Source organism: Colossoma macropomum, unplaced genomic scaffold (genome assembly GCF_904425465.1).
Source record: "Colossoma macropomum unplaced genomic scaffold, Colossoma_macropomum, whole genome shotgun sequence".
Taxonomy (NCBI): Eukaryota; Metazoa; Chordata; class Actinopteri; order Characiformes; family Serrasalmidae; genus Colossoma; species Colossoma macropomum.
The window spans coordinates 1,199,551-1,223,072 of record NW_023494796.1 but is presented as its reverse complement, the minus strand read 5'-3'; the positions used below and the strand labels follow the sequence as shown (position 1 = coordinate 1,223,072).

Below are 23,522 nucleotides of genomic sequence, written 5' to 3'. Positions count from 1 at the left end.
CATAGTGGATGTTCCTTATAAAGTGGTCAGTGAATGGAAGTGCAAGTTAGGTGTTTCTAATAAATTGGCCAGTTAGTGGAAGTACAAGGTCAGCGTTTCTAATAATGTGTCCAGTTAGTAGAAGTATAAGGTCAGTGTTTCTACTAAAGTGGCCCATGAGTGGAAGTACAAGGTTGGTGTTTCTAATAAAGTGGCCAGTGAGTGGAAGTTCAAGGTTGGTGTTTCTAATAAAGTGGCCAGATGTGGCATAGGAAGAAACTAGAGAATAAAAGTCTGTTTGGCTTTAATTGATAATCCAACAATGCTAACTTTCAGTGCTACTTCACGCATTTAAAGAGCGCCGCTGTATTTCTGCATGTTTATTATTCTGAAGCTGGCAGAGTCTGTTCTTGTCAGCTACTCTGTAAATGAGTTTAAGGCTGGCATTTAACAGGGAAGACAGAGGGAGGGAGAAATGGAGAGATGAAAATCTCGGCATAAGGTACCTGACGAAAGTCGGAAGGAACAGATGCTATCATCAGCGTCTTTTAACAGAAAAAAGGAAAAAGGAAGTGTATGGCATTTTAAAAATGAGAATTCAACACGAGTCCTTCTCTCTTGGGTATAAAGTGTCACTTTTAATTCGTGACATGATACCCTAACACTCAAACACACACATACTCAGTGGTTATAAAACTCACATTAAAGTTTCGGTTTAAAATAAAAAAGAATATCGTTGAACGTTGTTTGTCGAACAGATGCTTGGCGGTCACAAGCAGAAACACGATAAGAAGCGGAAAACAAAAATAACCACCTGTCCTGCATTCCTACAATGACACACAAATCATAAATAGCCACTATTTGCACTTCTAAACAGCGAAGCTCCTGGGAGAACCCTTTAAGGGCTCTAGAGCTTCATACAATTCCTGTAAAAGACCCAAAGTGACAGCTTTAGCTTATATGTCTTGCCTCCAGTGAATGAAACACATGCTCGATTGGATTTAATTCATATGGTTGACATGGCCATTGCAGAACATTCCACTTCTTTTCCTTAAAGTGTCTTGAGGTGCTTTCACAGTATGTTTTGAGTTTCTCCATCTGCAATGTGAAGCACTGTCCAATAACTTTTGAAGCATTTGGCCAAATCTGAGCAGATAATGTAGCCCTATACCCTTTAGAATTAATCGTGCTGCTTTGTCAGAAGTAACATCACCAATAAATACAAGGGAACCAGTTCTACTAGCAGCTACACATGCCCATTCCTTAACACTACCTCCACCATGCTTCACAGATGAGGTTATATGCTTTGAATCATGAGAAGTTCCTTCCCTACTGTCATCTACCACAGTTGTTTTCTGTGATCTTCTGGGCCTTTTGGTGGTTCTGAGCTCAGCAGTGGGTTCCTTCTTTTTTAAGAATCTACCAAATAGTTGATTTGGCCATGTCTAAAGTTTTTGATATCTTTCTGATGGGTGTGTTTTGCTTTTCCAACCTAAGGATGGTTCTTTGGACTTCATACCGAGAGCTAAGAGCAACAAATTCCAAACGCAAATGTCACACTTGAAATCAACTCAAGATCTTTTTATCTACTTACTTGTAAGTGAAATAATAAGGGAATGAAACACGACTAGCCATGGAACCGCAGGGCAGCCAGTTGTCCTGGGTGGGGGGTGGTACCTTCACAACCACCTGGGATAACATAGCAATAGCCTAGCAGGACAACAGGAACCACGTAAGATGCCTATAGAAGACTACCTACAGCTTAGCAACCACCTGGGACACAACAATATCAATAGCCTGGCAATGTCTTAACAAATTCCTGGAATACCACAGTAGTGGCCTGGCAATACCTTGTCAACTACGTAAGATACCATAGGAACAGCCAAGCTACACATTAGCAACCACCTGGGATAACCACTTAGTAACACTCTAACCACTTTAAATAACCTAGCAACTGCCGAGCAACACCACAGCCAATTTACAGTCAACGGCTTTATCTTTTAAGTGTTATATGCCGGCTTTAAGTTCAAGTTGAAGTTCGTTCACAAACGTTCCTCTCCTACTTTACTTTGTTGTCATGGATTCAGAGATATAGATAAGAAAAAAATGACCACCGTGAGTGGTATCCCTTCATCAAAGAGCTGACAGGCTCCCATATGTCACGCCAATCGCAGGCGTCAGTTCAGTCCAATCGTCTATGCAGATTCAGGTGAGCAATAAATCTGGCAAATCACTTTCAAATGCCTTTTCAACTTCCTCTCTCATTCCGTCCATCCGTAATTAAGCTCCGGAGAGGAAGCGAACAGTCTGCCATCAATATTAAGCCCCTCGTGCAGCACTTCAGTCACACTGTGTGTGCGTGTGTGAAATGGGCCAATGGTTCCAGCCAACTCTGGCTCCAATATGCTAGCCGTCACGGGCGGGTCCAGCTGGCTCCGCCCCCGACTCCATAGAGGACTGAGACAGATGCTAACGCTGTCTGCTGTAGATGCTAACAGGCGATTTTGTCACCTCTCCCTTGTTGGCGGCTGCATCGGTGTGATGCTACTTCAGGAAGATGGCAGCCATTATATTGACAATGTAGTTTCAAATGTCAGCATAATTCAATGGTTGTCGATGTCATTCAGAGTGGTTTGGTGTGAAATGGTTGATTGTAGAGCCTCAGATGTCTTTACAGTGGTGGTGATAGGAACCAGGGGTCGCCATGACTACAACACAGATATAGACGTTTTATTTATTATCCAAAACCTACATGAATCTTCTGAGTTTTTATATGGAATGATGATGATAAATTTGTGAAAAAGTCTGAAAAAATTATATATTTTCCATACAACACCCTGTACGTGAATATGTTTGAAAAATGTGTTCGGTAACTCTTTAAGTTAAGTTAGTGCCAAGCTAACGGTGGTGTACATTACCTTTCCCACATGGGTAAAACACTGATGGCAGCCCTAGTTTAAACTCTGACATTTGAAGCCTGTAATGTGCTTTACTGTGAATGTTTTAGTGTTTCAGTAAATCCTTCAGTAAATACTCTTAACACTGGAGGTGGCTTTAGTACAGTACGCTTCACTTTACTTAGAGCGGACAAATATGACTTATGAGCTCTTATAATTTGTTATGAACAGTACGTATAATGTTTTATGTTAACAATTCATAATACATAATAAGCATGGCTATAACGTATAATGCATTTTTATAAATATTTATAGCCATGTTTATGATGCCTTATGAATGCATTATAACATGTTATGAATGTTTTATAGATGCTTACAAAGGTGACATTCATAGAAAGTGTTACCGAATATGCTAACAACATACAACAATTTACGTCATTTTTCATACAAGTAGGTAAATTCTAAATAATGCTAACATGGAGATGCTGTATTAACTGCTTCGATTCACCAGAGAATCAAAGCTCTAACCTTGCAGGCTCCAGCCAAATGTTCCAGTCTAACCCTCATTCCAAAATCACAGATGTTCCTGCGCTGGGAATTAGCAGCATACTTAGCAACACCACAAGAGCAGCACCCGTAACTGCAGCACTCTTCGCTTCAAGCAGATGTTTGCATGCAGATGTTAGCGGTGGGACGCTAACAGCAGGGCTGCTCCCTCTATGCTGTATTCGGCTGAGCAGAGTGCTGGAGTTCTAGCAGCAGCCTGAAGAAAAGCTCCATACAACACCAAACAGCCTAAAGCTTGGCAAGAAATACAGTCCACTATACTGTGTTGTAGCAATGCAATGTTTCCATATTTCACACTATTCTGAAAAACAGACGAAAGTTAAACATCTGGTAGTATTATTTTTTGAGGGATGCATCGTAGATACTCACTTCTGCTAATGTATATCACGTCTTAGCACCAACATGCCAATATATTTCTTCACATCTAAAATATATGTGCTGTGTTTGATTATATATGTGATGTCTTATCATCAAAAAGCCAAATGTAGAAAAATACATGTACATATTTTTCTTCACATCCAAAATATGTCTGCAAAATATGCCAACACACCAAATGTGATGTTTTAGCACCAAAATGTCAAATCTTCATGTCTTCATATCTAATATATATGTACATTATGCGCCAATATATGTAACATTTTAGAACCAAAATGCCAAATACAGAAAAATATATGTACATATATTTGTTCATATCAATTACAAATGTTGATATGTGCCAACATAGGTGATGTATTAGCACAAAAAGCCAAATGTGCATATATTTCTTCACATCCATAATATATGTGTAATATATGCCAATATATGTGATGTCCTACAACCAAAAAGCCAAGTATATGAAAATATATGTACAAATATTTCTTCACATCCAAAATATATGCAGTATATGCCGATATACCAAATGTGGTCTTAGCGCAAAAATGCCAAATGTAAAAAAATCTTATTTCTTCACATCCAAAATATATTTGCAATATTTGCCAGTATATGTGATGTTTTAGCACCAAAGTGCCAAATGTAGAAAAATATAGGTACATATATTTCTTTGTATCCAGCACAAATGTCAATATGTGCCAACATATGTGATGTCTTAGCACCTAAATGCCAAATGTAGAAAAATATATGTACGTATTTTTCTTCATATTGAAATTATATGTGCAATACATGCCAATATATTTGTCTTAGCACCAAAATATGTTCATATATTGCTTCTCATCCAACATATATCAATTCGTCTAATGGCTTAGCTCCAAAATTCCAAACAAACATGTAGATCTATATATGTATTTCCTCATATCCCAAAATATATATGTGCCACATAGTGTATCAAGTCTATTTCAGTGACAGTAAAACAGTAATTCATGTTATTAGTGAGAGTTGTTGTGTTACTTATTTCCTTCCTTAAGAGTCCAACTTGCTCATCAAGGGTAATTCAAACCTGTCACATAAGAAGTTTTGACACATGTACTCTAGTTAGCCATCATGACATCAAACATTATGACATCTGTTATGACAGTGAGAGATAATGGTGACATGACACTGTCATGTTATTGAACAAAACCTGTCATGACAGCATATGGCACCTGCCGTAGCATGTTTATGTCATGTTTATGTCGGTGTTATGCAGCAGGGTTCAAGTAAAGTGTTCTGACAGAAAGAAGCAGCTTTCGACCTCATCTGAATTGAATTTACTGAAAAGCTTCTCTCTACCATCCCTGGTTGGTCACAGTCTCGAATTTCAATTTGCAATTTGTAAGTTTTTGTCATTTTAGGTCGATATCCATAATTGCTGCTGCGGCTCGCGCTCTTGTTCTCCTGATTATGGCATTCTCGACGTGACTAATTCGCCTAATCAACGATGAATAAGGAATGAAGAGAAAGTAGAAAATATCCTCATCGCTCAAAGACCCATTAGGGCAGCACTTTTGTGGAATAATTCATACTGGAAGAAGAAGGAGGACTCAAAATAATGAACCTAACTACATTACGATATTATCATATTATTGTTATGATTCGTTCTTCTAATGCAGTTTAGTGTACAGGTGTCAGCTTCTGTTCACTTCGTAGACCATTTGGAGTTTCTCAAGGGCACAATAGCGGTAATGGGATCGCATTAAACTTATGGATGCTGGTTTATAGCCATGCTTTCTGGTCATTCTGTATCAACATTACACTGTTTTCGTTTATGAGGAAGAGGAACCCAAAATTAGTCAGTCCACCAAAATATGTTTGGTGTCTGAACTTTGCTTCTTTAGTTTTAGCACTGGCGCTACAAAGCTAATGTAGCTAATAAGCAATGGAGGCTTATACTTCACTAATTAGCATGGTGCTAACTGCATGCCTGAGTCATCACATTTGCCTCAAACCATGTTCAATTGTTAAGTGATCTCTAATAGACTTGCTTAAGTGGTTTCTAAGTGGGTGTTTCTGCAACTATGGGCACTTTTGGCTATCAGGAAATGGACCTCAGAGCTGTTGCAGTAAAGACATGATGCATCTGCAAGTATAAATGGCAAACAGCGCGCTCTGCTACATTAGCTTTAGCACACATCTAATATATCTGAACAGCAATATCAAATTGTTTTAAAGGTCTACTCCAAAACACAACATCTAGAATCAGGGGCATGACTAGGTTCTAGCTTTTGGGCTAGAACCGAACTGATCTTTTCTGGGATTAAAAATATACATACCGGTCAGCCATAGCATTAACACCACCTCCTTGTTTCTACACTCATTGTCCATTTTATCAGCTCCACTTACTATATAGGTGCACTTTGTAGTTCTACAGTTACAGACTGTAGTCCATCTGTTTCTCTGATACTTTGTTAGCCCCCTTTCACCCTGTTCGTCCATGGTCAGGACCCCCACAGGACCCCCACAGAGCAGCCAACCCTATATTTAACTGACAATAGTACAAAGACAACATATCAAATCTTGAAGCTGACAGATTTTATTGTTTTTGAAAAATATATATGCCCTTTTTGAATTTCATGCCATCAACACATTTCAAAAAAGTTGGGACAGAGGCAAAAAAGGCTGGTAAAGTCGTGTAATGCATAAAACATCTGGTGGAACATCTTACAATTGATTAGGTAACAGGTCAGTTACATGATTGGGTATAAAAAGAACATCCCAGAGAGGCTGAGTCTTTCAGACGTAAAGATGGGGAGGAGTTCACCTGCACGATCAAATAGTGCAACAATTCAAGAATAATGTTTCTCAATGTAAAATAGCAAATATAATATCATTAAAAGATTCAGAGAATCTGGAAAAGCCCAAAAAACCAATATGGTCTGGCTATGTGATATTCGGGCCCTCAGGCAGCACTACATTAAAAACAGATATGATTCTGTGGAGGAAATCACTGCATGGGCTCAGAAACACTTCTGAAAACCACTGTCTGTAAAAACAGTTCATCACTGCATCTACAAACGCAAGTTAAAACTCGACCTTGCAAAGAAGGAACCATATATAAACAGGATCCAGAAACGCCGCCGCCTTCTCTGGGCCCAAGCTCTTTAAGATGAACTGAGATGAAATGGAACAGTGTCCATTTCAAATCAAAAATTGAAATTCTTTTTGGACATCATGGACGCAATGTCCTCTGGGCTAAATAGGAGAGAGAACATCCAGCTTGTTTTCAGTGCACAGTTCCAAAGCCAACATCCATGATGGTATGGAAGAGCATTAGTGCACATGGTATGGGTGACTTGCACATCTGTGAAGGCACCATTAATGCTGAATTATGTATACAGGTTTTGGAGCAACACGTGCAGCCTTCAGCAGACATGTTTTTCAGAGAAGGACTTGCTTATTTCAACAAGACAATGCCAAACCACATTCTTCATGTATTACAATAACATGGCTGTATAGATAAAGAGTCTGTGTGCTAAAATGGCCTGCCTGCCGTCCAGACTGTCACCCATAGTAAACATTTGGTGGCTTATGTAACAAAAAACAACAAAGGAGACCACCAAACTGTTGAGCAGCTGAAATTCTGTATTAAGCAAGAATGTGAAAACATTTCACTTTCAAAACTACAGCAATTGGTCTCTTCAGTTCCCAAACGCTTACAGAGTGTTGTTAAAAGATGAGGTGATGCAACACGGTGGTAAACAGGCCCCCGTCCCAACATTTTTTAAATGTGTTGTTGGCATCAAATTCAAAATGGGCATATATTTTCCAAAAAACAATTTGTTTGTTTCTACTTACATTTTTGCACAGCGTCCCAACTTTTTTGGAGGTTGTATTTGGGTGGTGGATCATTCTCAGCACTGCAGTAACACTGACGTGGTGGTGGTGTGTTAGTGTGTGTTGCACTGGTCTGAGTGGATCAGACACAGCAGTGCTGCTGGAGTTCTTAAACACCTCAGTGTCACTGCTGGACTGAGAATAGTCCACCAACCAAAAATATCCAGCCAACAGTGTCCTGTGGGCAGCGTCCTGTGACCACTGATGAAGGACTAGAGGATGACTAACGCAAACTGTGCAGCAGCAGATGAGCTATCGTCTCTGACTTCACATCTACAAGGTGGACTGACGAGGTAGGAGTGTCTAGGCGCTAGTGGGTGTGTGATAGCTGCACTATTTAAGGTGGAATGGGAATTTGTCTAAGAAGCTAAGATCAGCCTCGAGAGATTATTGTATCACATTCAGGGTAATGGTGTGAATCTGGTGCTGACACACCAGGCAGCTCTACAGAGTTCAGAGCTTTTATTTCGCATTATGGATATAGCAGTTTTCATACGTGATTCATGTAAAGATGGACAGCAGCAGCAAATACTGCAAAAAACCAAGATGGCACCAAGAAGACAAGAATGAAAAAGCTACTTGAGGGGGATGAGGACATATCCGAGCAGGTGGACAATGAGAAATGTCACATTTAAGATGACACCTTTTGCCCATTTACATTTTGTCACTAGCATAGCCACATGGTTATCTCAGTGTAACCTATCGCTGTTGTTGGAAGAAAACCTCGTATCTCCGTTTTTGTCATTTTTCAGTTTTTGACATAATTTGAAAAAGTCTGTTGCTCTTTACGTGGTGTGTAAATTTCATGAATAATAGACCAAAAGAAATGTCCCAAAATTCCTTGAAAAGATGTCTGGTTCCCTTGACTTCCATTAAAAGTAAAGTATGTTGTTTCGTTCTCCTGTAAAAGATTTCCGAGGTTTTCTTCCGACAGCGATATAAATAATAAATAAGAGGAAGAAATGACGATGAAAATGCACAGATTTTGGAAAATGTTATTTTGCATGAAGGCAATGTTCTCAAAATGGCAACAAATATATGGAGACTTAAAGCTGATCAGCTCATCTAACCTCAGATGCTGCTTTTTAAAATAATTTTGGTAACACTTTCTATGAATGTCACGTTTGTAAGCATCTATAAACACATTTATAGCATGTTATAATGCCTTCATAAGGCATTATAAACATGGTTGTAAGTATTTATAAAAATGAATTACACTCAATTACACTTTATAGCCATGTTTATTATACATTATGAATTGTTAATATAATGCATTATAAGTAGTGTTGATAACATGTTATACTGTCAGTGCCAAAGAAGTCAGTCCCAGCTTGGAGAGCGTAAAGTAAAGACTAATACCAAGCTAACGGTGGTGTACATTGACTTTCCCACATTGGGTAAAACACTGATGGCAGCTCTAGTTTAAACTCTGACATTTGAAGCCTGTAATGTGCTTTATTATGAATGTTTTAGTGTTTCAGTAAATCCTTCAGTAAATACTTCAACGTGAAGCCTCACTCTGAACACTGGAGGAGGCTTTAGTACAGTACGCTTCACTTTACTTAGAGCGGACAGATACGACTTATGAGCTCTTATAATTTGTTATGAACAGTACTTATAATGTATTATGTTAACAATTCATAATACATAATAAGCACGGCTATAACGTATAATGCATTTTTATAAATATTTATAGCCATGTTTATAATGCCTTATGAATGCATTATAATCTTATGAATGTGTTTATAGATGCTTACAAAGGTGACATTCATAGAAAGTGTTACCATAATTTTTCTATAATTCTATATTTCTATATCATTATTATTAGAGAAGCTGTTTGTTGCTACTAGCGGTATATATCAAGCAGAACAGTGTGCTAATTGCTAACAATTTTAACATGCTTCCACAACTGTACCTGTAGTTGCAGAAACTCTCCAGTGTGGACAAAAGTCAGTGTTCCAGGTGGTTGCTACTGTTTTTAGCTATGCTACGTACTTTTGTTGCTCTCTACACAGCGTAATTTAATTTGAACACAAACTTTAAATTTGGGGGAATATCATATGAGCAGTTTGTGAAGTGTCCAAAACAAGCGCTTCATTAAAGCTAAATCAATTGGTCAGCATCTAGACGATACTGATTAGCAGGCAGTAGCAGTTAGCGGTAATAGCTCATTTCTCTTCACCACCATCCATTTCTCTTTTCCCTCTTTTTCTCTCATCCCCACCCCATCCTTTTTCCTCTACCGTGATCTTTGGCGGACAGTAAGCTATTACGAGCTGGTCCAGAGCCCTACTGTGGGTCAGGAGAAATGGACAACAGCAGCAACAAAGCAATTAGCGCTGTATTAGAGACCACAACAAATCCTTGGCACATCAAACTCCAAGACGCCGCAGACAGCATGCCGAGAAGGAAAGGAGGGAGAGGGCCCGTCCCGATCAGGGCTAATGCTTCATTGTCTTGGAGTTGTTGTATAATTAATGAACGCCTAAGGCAAGTTCAAACCTCTGCACTGAGAGGGGACTACTGAGCTAAACAAAGGGAAGCAAATGACTACGATCGTGCCAGGATGCATAAAAGATGGAGAATCCATAGACTCCAATTAGAAATGTGGTACAAATTGCTTGGACGTCCTAGGCAGCAAACCCAGCATTGTTGCTAATTTGAGACTAGCATTGCCAGCACTGCAGAAAAAAGTGAGGCGAGCTAATACTTTCTGATGTGAGAAACTTGCTGTCATGCTCAGGGGGATTTCAGAAGTTACTAAAAGAAGAAAAGACTGAAAGAAGAAAGTCAGAGAAAGCTCAAAGTAATGAAACAGCTTTCTCCAGTATGAGCAGCAAACAGGCAGCTGTAAATTCATTGTACGTCACAATTTCCATTCATAAACCAATAATAAATTGATACCTTATCTATGAAAGACATTTCTCCTTCATTATGTTTCATTTATTATATTGACGGATATTTGATAGACATAGTTGTCAACACTTTTAGTGTTTCTGAGGTTTGTAAACAAGTTTAGATGGGCAAAAAACATTAATGCCACACTTTAAAAGAGAAATAAAAAACAATGAGAACGATAAATTTCTACATTCAGTATTTGCAAAATAAATAAAAATAATAATAAAATAAAGCAGGAACAGGAGGAAAAATAAACGAAAAAAAGGAAAAGACATAACAAGCTGGCATCCAGTATGAATTATCACATAGTTTACTCAGTTACAAGAACTGAAATTGCTAAAAGATGCAAAGGCAAAGACAACCTAAGGTATACGTAGCTTCCTCCAGTATGAATTGGGAATATACAACTGCAAATTTGTTGTATGCTGAAATTATAAACCACTGGAAGAATGTAGATCTGAATGTAAATTCTCATTCCTTTCCATTTAATATACTGATGGATGTTAGACGTACATGTCAACATTTTCATGGTCCGTGATACGTATTTTGTTTTTTCAGAAGTTTGTGGACAATATGGAATGAACCAAATGCACTAAGAAACTATTAGTGCCACATTTTTAAAAGATATGAAAAAACTATATGTACAATAATTGTTTTTAAATTCAATATTTACAAAAAAATAAAAATATCTAAGAAGGAACAGGAGGTGGAATGAGCTGGTGTCCAGTATGAATTATCTCGTAGAGTAACTAGTTGAAAATTGCGGTCTCACTTTATTTGGATAGTCCACTATAGATTATTTACAGATGTTCAAACTGTTAACAAACTATCTGTTGAAACTCGGTTGATTCTAAACAGTGGTTAGGCTTTGGACCAGAGTTGGGGCTAGGACCAGGGTGAGGACTGGGTTTGAGGTTTGGGTTGAGGTTAAGATTAGGGTTAGAGCAGGTTTAGAGTTATGGTCAGTTTAGTAGATATTTAGTTGAATGTAACTTAACAGTAAATGAAGTATCTACAAATCATCTAAGGTGGACTATCCAAATAAAGTGTTGCAATTGCTGGAAGACATGAAGAAAGCATCAAGTGTAAGTAGTTTCCTCCAGTATGAATTGCAAATTTATTGCATGCCAAAACTATAAATTGAGGAAAGGACAAAGATCTGAATGTAAATTCTCATTCCTTTCCACTTATTATATTGATGGACATACTTGATGTCATTGTGACGATACACAATATGTATCATAGTATTTTAAAAGCTTTTTGAACAAGTTAGAATGGACAAAAAGAAGTGCCATATTTTTAAAGACTTCAAATTCAATTAGCAAAAATAAAAGTAAATGAATTAGAAAAATAAGATGATGACATAATGAGCTCACATCCAGTATGAATTATTACTACTATTACTGTTTCTCCAGTATGAACTGAATATGTGAATAGTGAATGCAAATTCATTGTATGCCGAAATTTGCAGATATAAACTAATGGAAGAATGTAAATTCTCATTCCTTTTCATTTATTATACTGACAGACATTTGGTGGACACATTTTCACGATACACGATGTGTATCACAATATGTAGATTTTTGAACGGTTGTGAAAAATTTGCACCAGGAGAACAGTCATGCTACTTTTTAAAGACTTTAAAAAACAGTTTTCCAGTATGAATTACTGTTATGTAGTTATTAGAACAGTAGAAATTGCTAAAAGACACAAAGGCAAAGAAAGCACAAAGTTGAGGTAGCTTCCTCCAGTATGAATTTAACAGTTGAATAGTGAATATTAGTGCTATATTAATACTGCCAAATTTTGAAAGCTTTGGAAAAGCTCGGAGCATAATAACTTTTTTAATTCCACATTTGCAAAAACTGTAAAAGATAAAATTTATTTTATTGATATTGTCATAATGAGCAGAATGAATTATTACTACTTAGTTTATCCACTTACTAGCATAGATGAGTCTGCTAAAAGATGAAAGACAAAGAAAAGCATGCAGTAAAACTCGTCTGGTATTTGTTTGCAAATAGGCAACAGCAAATTTCACTGCAAGGTCTAATGGGAGAACGAAGACCTGATCTGTCTGAAAAATGATGGAAATTCTCATTTTCTTCCTTCTATTATGTTGACGGTAATCTGAGCTGAGCTCTGAGGAAGCAGCATATTCCCGAACATCAATTTAGCATCCATTCCTTAACCAGCCTAAAACCAGGTCGGAAAGATGGACATCAAATCCAGCATCAGGGTAATAGAAATGATGTCAAAGTGGAATGAAGGTAATTCAGTTAGTGGGAGGTTTCAGAATACACACGTTCATTCAGGCTTTTGGCTGCAGTGAAACTTGAAGGTTATCGTTTAGTTCATGAGTGACCGCGAATTCTTTTTTCGAACGTCTGTGAAGGACGTTCTGATGAGTCCGAGCGCAAGGCCTGAATTACAATGCTTTGTCAGTTTTGTCTTTCAAAACCTGGTTAGACCAGTAAAATTAAATGCCCTATAAAACTTAACACTGACTCCAGCAGTACTCTTCACTCCACTTTCCAGTGTGGAGCTTCTCACCTTCAGCACAATACTGCATTATGGGATGTATATATACATATATTTATAATTCTGCAGCCAGTTGTGGGGGCAATCGCACTGGAAATGGGCAACTAGGCCCCTAGTCATCTTGATTGAACCACTACTTAAGCAATTATAGTGCTACTTAAGCCTTTTACACCCATGACGTCAATCAAATCAAGCTCCACTCTTGCTTCAGGTCTGAAAAATCCAAAGATGCTTCTGTCCATGAGAAGACAACTCAGCACTACGCTCCTAAAAAAAGGTGGTTCTTCGAGGGTTCTTTAGTAAAGAAAATGGTTCTATGAAGATTTATGAACATGCATGATTTAAGAGCTCATTGCATTGTGAAAGCGTTCTTCAGATTGATGGATCTATATAGCACCAAAAGGTGCTCTTCTATTGTTGCAAGCTTGACATCATAACAATAGAAGAACCTCTTTTGGTGCTATATAGAACATATACAGCACATTTTCCATTAATCTGAAGAACCCTTTCCTGAGAAGAACATTTGCACTAGAACACTGAAATTGGACATCTGAGATGTGGAATAAGGTTATAGGCAGATGAGTCTACAGAAGGCAGCAAGCTTGCTGCTGAACAAATGAAAACCTCTAAAAAGAAACATCTACAATCATGAGTCAACATCTGGATTTGGTGATTTGCTTTTCATGGAAGGCATCATGAATTCTGATGCGTACAAAACAAATTCAAATACATCACACCCTCTGGAAAACTCTTAGGAAGACATTAATTCTACAGCAAGATAACGACCCCAAGCACACTGCTGAGATCAACCTGTACTTATGGACCAAAGAAGCTGCCCTAGCCTGCCACCCCAGAGTCCAGACCTCAACATCCCTGAATGTGTTTGATTACTTCTGAAAATGATCAACCAACTTGGAAGACTGAACTTTGGAGGTGTGTGAGCATTTCAGGATGAATGGACCAATAAAAATGATCCAAATACAATGTCCTCTACACCACATGTGTCAGGCTCCAGTCCTCGCAGGCCGAAACACTGCAGACTTCAACATGGTGCCTCATTAAACACACCTGATTCAGCTCATCAGCTAAATAGCAAGGCCTTCATGAACTGAATTCATGAATGAGGGTAAACGCTAATCTCCACAGCACTTTGGCCTGGAAGGTCCCCAGTTTGACCTGCCTGCTCTACACCATCAGAGAACACTTCTGCACATTTTAGTACACAATTAGTGTTTATTTGCTGAATTAGATATTCTGGGGGAAAAAATAAAAGACAAAAATGTGGCCTTTGCAAAAGTTACGGCACTTTTTATATTTTATGTTGATTTTTTTCCAAACAAATAGAAATATTCCGCTTTCAGGAACGTTTTTTTTTATTTGGAATTGTTTATTTTTTCAGATAATTTTAAGTGTGTCCTCTTAAGTGACTGCATAAATCTGTCAACACTGGCTTCAAAATGTTGACCACCTTTGTCGAAAAGTGAAATGAAGTTATTTGGTTAGCACGTGCCCTCACTGGGCCGCCGCCGCAAAAGACGTTGTGCCTAACAGGCAGAACTCAGCGGTAAGTTTGCTAATCTCATCTCACCCCAAGGGCTGACCGCCGCACACTGTGGACCCACATTTGAAGCTGCATTTTCAGCTGAGCCGCAATTTAACTCTGCCCGTAAAACCACGGCATACGTCATTAGGCGCTAATAGACTCCATTAGTCCATTATGTGTGCCATTGAGTTTAACTGCATAATTTGGTACTCTTAGACTTAGAGAGTGAGCACTGAGTGAGTGAGAGAGAGAGAATCAGGCCTGTTTTAGTGGGATTCTTTCGCAAAGTTACAGATAAACACAGCGTAAGAAAAACAGCATACTTCTTAACTAGCCTAATTAGCCAGCACCACTGCAGTTGCCTGTCAAGTATTGAGGTAACGTATGTGCTTCAATCAAACAACAGTAAAGGCAAAATGAGCCTCATTCATGTCTTCGGCACGTCTGATTTGTGCGTTAATGAGGAGAGAAGCGAGCGCAGACATAAAAAGGTTTAATAGTGAATTAAAAACAATCTGAAAGGAGCAGAAGCAGCAAGCACAGGCTATTCAGCCAAGGACAGCAAACACTGTGTTCGAAATGGTCACTAATCACTATTCCCTAAATTAGAGCACTATACAGAGCACCATTACGGTGGACAAAAATAGTCACTAATTACTGTTCTCTATACTGGAGCCAAATAGACGTCTTTACTATTCAGCTAAGGACAGCAAATACTGGGAGATACAAACATGTTCAAAATGGTCACTAATCACTATTTCCTATATTAGAGCACTGTATAGAACACTATTATAGAGAGTACAAGTGGTAGCTAATTACTATTCTCTACATTAGAGCACTATACAAAACACTATTATATTTAAAAGAAATTATTCCATACATTCTTTACACTGGATCCCTAGAGAGATCACTATTACAGGGTAAAGAAATGATCCCCTAATCACTATTCCCTACATTAGAGTACTACATAGAGCACTATTATAGAGAATGGAAATGGGACCTAATCACTACTCACTACATTAGAACACTATATGACACTATTATAGAGAACAGAATTAGTCACTAATCACTATTCTCTACATTAGAGCACTATATAGAACACTTGTAGAGAACAGAAATGGTGGCTAATCACTGTTCCCTACATTAGAACACTATATGACACTATTATAGAGAAAATAAATGCTCGCTAATCACTGTTCCCCACATTACAGCACTATATAGATCACTATTATAGAGAACAGAAATGATCACTAATCACTATTCTCTACATTAGAGCACTATATAGATCACTATTATAGAGAAAATAAATGGTCGCTAATCACTATTCCTTACATTAGAGCACTATATTGATCACTATTATAGAGAACAGAAATGGTCACCAATCACTGTTCCCTACATTAGAACACTATATGACACCATTATAGAGAAAAGAAATGGTTGCTAATCACTGTTCCCAACATCACAGCACTATATAGATCACTATTATAGAGAACAGAAATGGTCACTAATCACTATTCTCTACATTAGAGCACTATATAGATCACTATTATAGAGAACAGAAATGGTCACTAATCACTATTCCCTACATTAGAACACTATATGACACTTTTATAGAGAAAATAAATGGTCGCTAATCACTATTCCCTACATTACAGCACTGTACAGATCACTATTATAGAGAACAGAAATGGTCACTAATCACTATTCTCTACATTAGAGCACTATATAGATCACTATTACAGAGAACAGAAATGGTGGCTAATCACTATTCTCTACATTAGAACACTATATGACACTATTATAGACAACAGAAGTGGCCGCTACTCACTATTTCTACACCAGAGCCCTATAGAGGTCATTTTTATTCAGCCAAGGAGAGCAGATTTTGGGAACTACAAACATATTGTTCAAAATGGTCACTACTCACTATTCCCTACATTAGAGCACTGCATAGAAGACCATTATATTTAACTGAAATTGTCCCCTATCATTATTTTACACATTGTTTACACTGGATCCCTATAGAGGTCACTATTATAAGGCAAACAAACGATCACCTAATCAGTATTCCCTACATTACAGCACTATATAGAACACTATTTTGGTGAACAGAAATTGTCTCCTAATCACTATTCCCTACACTATTTCCTGGTCTTCAGAGTGAGATTTTCTGAATTGAAGACTAGGACAACGATGTCGATCTCGAAGGTGAAACGGTTCTTCAGATTGATGGAGAATATGTTGTATGTGGTTCTATATAGAACCTTCCTGAAAATGAAACCCTTTTTGATTTGGGGTTCTGCCATTGTTACAATGTCAAGTCTTGTCCATCAATCTCAAGAACCATTTCACCATGCATAAAACCATTTAAGTATAAAGTGGTTCTAAATAGAAATCATAATTCTAAATTTTATATATTTAAATTTAATATTTTATTTCCTTGAAGAACCACCTTTAAGAGTGCAGAATTTCTCAGAGATTTAATGGAAAATAACATAATAACCAGATAAATGAAAAAGTAGGTACATTTTCTTTCACTTTGCTAAAAAACAGTGAATGGCACCTCCTTTTCCTTAAGCCACAATCTCGAAATACTGTGGTCACATAAAAAATAAGGTAGATATGGCAGCGTCAACAATGTCACCACATTTACCTGGAATACCTGTGATGGCATACCAACATCCTAAAAATGCATTAGCAACCACCTAGTATAACATAACAAAAGCCAAAAAGAACCTTAGCAACCACCTGGGATGTCATAGCAATGGTCTAGCAACACCTTAGCAACCATCTGGGATAACACAGCAATGGCCAAGCAGAACCTTAGCAACCACCTGGAATGTAATAAGAATGGTCTAGCAACACCTTAGCAACCATCTGGGATACCAAAGCAATGACCAAGCAGAACCTTAGCAACCATCTGGGATGACATGGGAATGGCCAAGCAGCACCTTAGCAGCCACTTGGGATAACACAGCAATGGCCAAATAAAACCTTAGCAACCACCTGGGATGTCATGGGAATGGTCTAGCAACACCTTAGCAACCACCTGGGAAAACAAAGTAATGGCCATGCAGAACCTTAGCAATCACCTGGGATGTCACGGGAATGGTGTAACAACACCTTAACAACAACCTGGGATGTCATAGCAATGGTCTAGAAACACCTTAACAACAAAAAGGTGCTTTGTAAAGTCAAGGACCTTAGCAACCACCTGGGACAACACAGCAATGGCCAAGCAGCACCTTAGCAACCACCTGGGAGGTCATAGCAATGGCCTAGCATCATTGTAACAACAACATGGGGCTTTGTAAAGCCAAAAACCTTAGCAAGCACCTTGGTTGACATCGGAATGGCCAAGCAGCACCTTAGCAACCCCTTTGGATGTCATGAGAATGGTCTAGCAAAACCTTAGCGACCACTTGGAATAACTCCACAATGGCCAAGCAGAACCATACCAACCACCTGGGATGCCATAGCAGTGGTCTAACAATATCTTAACAACAACATAGGGCTTTGTAAAGCCAAGAACCTTAGCAACCTCCTGGAATGACATGGGAATGGTCTAGCAACAACTTAGCAACCACCTGGGATAATACAGCAATGGCCAATCAGCACCTTAGCAACCACCTGGGAGGTCATAGCAATGGCCTAGCAACATCTTAACAACAATGTGGAGCTTTGTAAAGCCAAGAACCTTAGAAACCACCTAGGATGTCGTGGGAATGGTCTAGCAAGACCTTAGCATCCACCTGGGATAATATAGCAATGGACAAGCAACACCTTAGCAACCACCTGGGATAACACAGCAATGGCCAGTCAGAAACTTAAAAGCCAAGCTTGATCATGAACTCTTCTTTTCTAGTTTTATCTAATGATGCTTTGTTTACTTCACATCTGTTTGTTAGCTTCAGTAAACAGACTGATTGATGTGAGATTCATGTCTTGTAATATTATAGTACTGTGATTATTGCCACCCTACTGTTAATCCTACTGTCAGTATGTGGAGCTGAAAGCTTTCAGTATGAAGCTCTGGGCGTTTCCTCTTCAGCCATTAATCAGATCCTTCATGAGCAGATCAGTCTGGAAAACAGCGAGTGTCCGAAACTGTCCAGCACCGGCATTGGAAACCGCTGCATCAGGATGTCAGGAACTTAATGAATATCCAATCGCTTCTCAGCTAATGCAGGCAGAAAGATTAGGTCGATGTGATTGGCTGATCTATCGTTGATTGATTGGGGTGTCGGGGGGGGCGTGGCCTTTTCCTCTTACAGTGGAAGTGAATGGGACAGTGTGTCATTGGAGATTACAGAAGAGTGAGCTAATGCTAACACACTGTCCAACAACTGCAGGCTCTCATTAACATTCAGCACAGCGTACTGTACGCTCTCTCGCTCTCGCTCTCTCATTTTCTCTCTCTCTCACACACACACACACTCGTTCTCTCTCTCTCTCTCACACACACACACATACACTCGTTCTCTCTCTCTCTCTCTCTCTCTCACACACACACACACACACACACGCTCGCTCTCTCACTCGCTCTCTCTCCTGAATAACAAGCAGACATTATGAAAGCTGAGGCTCACTTCAGGTCCTGGAAAGGTTCGGCTCGAATGTGCGGCGTCTCAACTGAATGACCAAAAACAACTCCCTCATCACCTACAGAGAGAGAGAGAGAGAGAGAGAGAGAGAGAGAGAGAGAGAGAGAGAGAGAGAGAGAGAGAAAGAGGAAGAGAGAGAGAGAGATAGAGAAAGAAAGGGGGAGTAAAAGAGAGAGAAAGAGGAAGAGAGAGAGAGAGAGCGCGAGAGAGATAGAGAGAGAGAGAAAGGAATATGAAGAGAGAGAAAGAGAGGAAGGGGGGAGCAAAAGAAAGAGGGAAAGACGAAGAGAGAGAGACAGAGAAAGGTAGAAAGGTGGAGTAAAAGAGAAAGAGGAAGAGAGAGAGTGGGGGAGTAAAAGAAAGAAAGAGAAGAGAGAAAGAGGAACAAAGAGAGAGAAAGGAAGAAAGAGAGAAACGGGAAGTGAAAGAGAGAGAGCAAGGGGAGAGAGAAAGAGAGTGAGAGAAAGAAAAGAGAGACGGGAAAAGAGAGAGAGAAAGAAATAAAGAAATAAAGAAAGAAAGAAAGAAAGAAAGAAAGAAAGAAAGAAAGACACAAAGAAAAAAGGGAGGGGTGAGAGGAAAGAGAGAGAAGAAAGAAAGCAAGAGTGAAAGATAGATGTGAAGAGAGAAAAAAAAATATGGAGAGAGATGGTTAACGAGAAAGAAAAGAAAGCGAGAGAAAGAAAGAGGGATGGGTGAGAAATGAGAGAGAAAAAGAAAAGCAAGAGAGAGAAAGAAAAAGCAATGGGCAGATAGAAAGGGGAGAGAGAGAAAGCATGAGAGGATGAGAGAGAAATGAAAAAGGCAGGAGGAGAGTGGGAGAGAGAGATAAAGGACAGAGAGAGAGAGAGGGGAAGACAGAGGATGGGAGAGAGAGATATAAGGACAGACAGAGAGAGAGAGAGAGGAAGACAGAGGATGGGAGAGAGAGATATAAGGACAGAGAGAGAGAGAGAGAGAGAGAGAGAGAGAGGAGAAGACAGGATGGGGAGAGAGATATAAGGACAGAGAGAGAGAGAGAGAGAGAGAGAGAGAGAGAGAGGAGAGGGATGGGGAGAGGGATATAAGGACAGAGAGAGAGAGAGAGAGAGGTGGAGGGAGACAGGGGATGGGGAGAGAGATATAAGGACAGAGAGAGAGAGAAAGAGAGAGAGAGAGGGGAAGACAGACGATGGGAGAGAGAGATATAAGGACAGAGAGAGAGAGGGTGAGCGAGAGAGAGAGGGGGGAGACAGAGGATGGGAGAGAGAGATATAAGGACAGAGAGAGGGGGGGCAGAGGATGGGAGAGAGAGATATAAGGACAGAGAGAGAGAGAGAGAGAGAGAGAGAGAGAGGGAGACAGAGGATGGGAGAGAGAGAGAGAGAGGACAGACGATGGGAGAGAGAGAGAGAGAGAGAGAGAGAGAGAGAGAGAGAGAGAGAGAGAGAGAGAGAGGGGAAGACAGAGGATGGGAGAGAGATATAAGGACAGAGAGAGAGAGAGAGAGAGAGGAAGACAGAGGATGGGAGAGAGATATAAGGACAGAGAGAGAGAGAGAGAGAGAGGAAGACAGAGGATGGGGAGGGGGGAGAGATCTCAATTAGTTCTGTAATGAATTTTCAGACAAACATAACTGAGAAACATCACAGTCACAGTGAACAGATCTGAGAGTCTGAGCTAAAGCTAAAGCTAAAAGACGAGCAGTAAAGCAGAAACTCTTCTCTCTTTTCCTCGAACTTCTTTCCTCCGGCGAGGAGACTTTAAGACTTTAAACGCTCAGATCGTTTGTAATAAAAATCGTTGTGCTGTTCATATTGCTATCAGCGTCTCTCGGGTTTTGTTTTTGATCCTGATTAATATTCCGGGCAGCGATTAAAAAGGAAACAGAGAGAGGAAGTCGTTAGAGCCCCCCCCACCCCCACCCCCCACTGACTGGATAATGCAGTCAAGGATTAATCCGTTTCTAGAAAACAGTCTTTATTCATCAGCTGTTATTCGCTCAGGTAGCTCTACACTACACTTCATTATGTTCTAATGGAGGCATTACAAAACATACAATCCACAGAGACAAACCATAAAAATAATATCATATATTCTAAAATGTAGTTTATAATTACATATAAAACATAATAGATAAGATAGTTTGAGTTTTAAAGTCTGTTTTGTTGATGCTTGAAACCATTGTAAAATGATTAATATATCGCTGTTGTCAGAACAAAACCTTATATCTCCAAAATGGTAACTTTACAGGAGAAGGAAAAAACTATTTACTTTTAATGTAAGTCAATGGAACCAGACATTTTTCCAAGTGATTTGGGGTCATTTCTGTTGGTCCTTTCATCATGAAATTTACACACAATGTAAAAGGTAAGAGGCACCTTGAAATTATGCAAAAAACTGAAAAAAGGCAAAAAAATTGGAGATATGAGATTTTGTTCCGACAGCATTGATATGTATTAATGCACCGAGTTATTAAGAACCAAACAATCATTTATCAATTATGTGGCTTGCGTGCCAACCACAGCCTCATGAAAATAAAAATGTTTATTACAGTTATTATGACTAATGAATTAAATTCTCTGTTCAAATATTGATGTTCTTTCTCATATTTTGTTGTCACGTTACATAAACATCGTATTTATGATATTCTCCTTTTTTATTTTTACCGAATTTTCTTAATAATTATTACCAGGCTTACAGCATCTTTCAAACTGTCACCAGCTCGACATCACTAGACAGATCAACATGCTTGGAGGAGAATGCTAACTGCTAATTTTGTTTTCAGCTGTTGCATCATTGAGGATAAACTCACAACCTCCTGATGAAAGGCCCAATGCTTAAGCCATTTTACACCTGATACAGTAACCATGTCCATTAGTCACAACAGTGTGCTTTGAGTCTATTTTTGACGCTTGCCACACATGGCATGCTAACGGGTTCTACTCAGAAACAGTACAAAATTCAGCATTACAGCAAAAATCAAAACAGCAGACAGCCATATTTTAAGTTGTGGCAGCACAACCGTTACACCAACTTAATGCAGCTGTGTGAAATTTTGGCTGTTGCTTTATGGATTTTTGTTCATTTGTTTAGTACAATTTGTGGTATGGTCAGGCCTTTTCACTGCAGTAGCAGACACTTTTCACCACGGTAGAGAGTTTGACTGGGCCACGAGTCAGGACACTTTTCACCACGGTAGAGAGTTTGACTGGGCCACGAGTCAGGACACTTTTCACCACGGTAGAGAGTTTGACTGGGCCACAAGTCAGGACACTTTTCACCATGGTAAAGAGTTTGACTGGGCCACAAGTCAGGACACTTTTCACCATGGTAAAGAGTTTGACTGGGCTGCAAGTAAGGACATTTTTCACCATGGTAGAGAGTTTGACTAGGCGGCGAGTCAGGACACTCTTCATGATGGTAGAGAGTTTGACTAGGCCATGAGTCAGGACACTTTTCACCTTGGTTTAGAGTTTGACTAGGCCAAAATTTAGGAAACTTTTCACCATTGTAGTGAGTTTGACTAGGTTGCAAGTAAGGACAATTTTCATCAGAGAGTTTGACTAGGCCATGAGACAGGACAATTTTCATCATGGAGGCAGAGTTTGACTACACTATGGACAACTTTTATTGCAGTAGCAAAAGTAGACTAGGCCTAGAGTTTGACTGGGCCACAATCTGGGACAATTTTCATCACAGTAGCAGAGCTGGACTGGGCCGCAAACTGGGACAGTAGCCGGATTTGACTAGTCTGTGAGCCAGGGCAATTTTTACCCTAGTAGTAGAGTTTGACTGGGCCATGAGCTGGGACAATTTTTATTATGGTAGCAAAATTAGACAGGGCCAGGAGCCCCGACACTTTTCACAATGGTAGAGAGCTTGACTAGGCCACAAGTCAGGACACTTTTCACCATAGCAGTGGAGTTTGACTAGAATGTGAGCAGGGATTGTGAGCTTTTCACAGCATTAGCAGAATTTGACTGGGCCATGTGCCAGGACATTTTTCAGCACAGTAGCAGAGTTTAACTGGGCTGCAAGCCGGGACACTTTTCACTGTGGTAGCAGTTTGAATGAGCCATGAACCAGGACACTTTTCACTGCTGTAGCAGTTTGAATGAGCCATGAACCAGGACACTTTTCACTGCTGTAGCAGTTTGAATGAGCCATGAACCAGGACACTTTTCACTACCGTAGCAACTTGACTGGGCCGTGAGCTGAGAGACTTTTCACTGCAGAAGCAGAGTTTGACTGGGCCGTGAACTGGGA

At 39.4% G+C, this 23,522-nt stretch overlaps 1 protein-coding gene across 1 annotated transcript in view; it reads right to left on the bottom strand.

Annotated features, from left to right (window-relative positions):
- Positions 1-23,522, bottom strand: part of LOC118816958 (zeta-sarcoglycan) — a 323,041-nt gene that overhangs the window by 20,879 nt on the left and 278,640 nt on the right. The window contains exon 6 of the mRNA XM_036583569.1: positions 19,260-19,332. Coding sequence (XP_036439462.1) covers positions 19,260-19,332 — 73 coding nt within the window. The remainder of the gene's footprint in view (positions 1-19,259; positions 19,333-23,522) is intronic.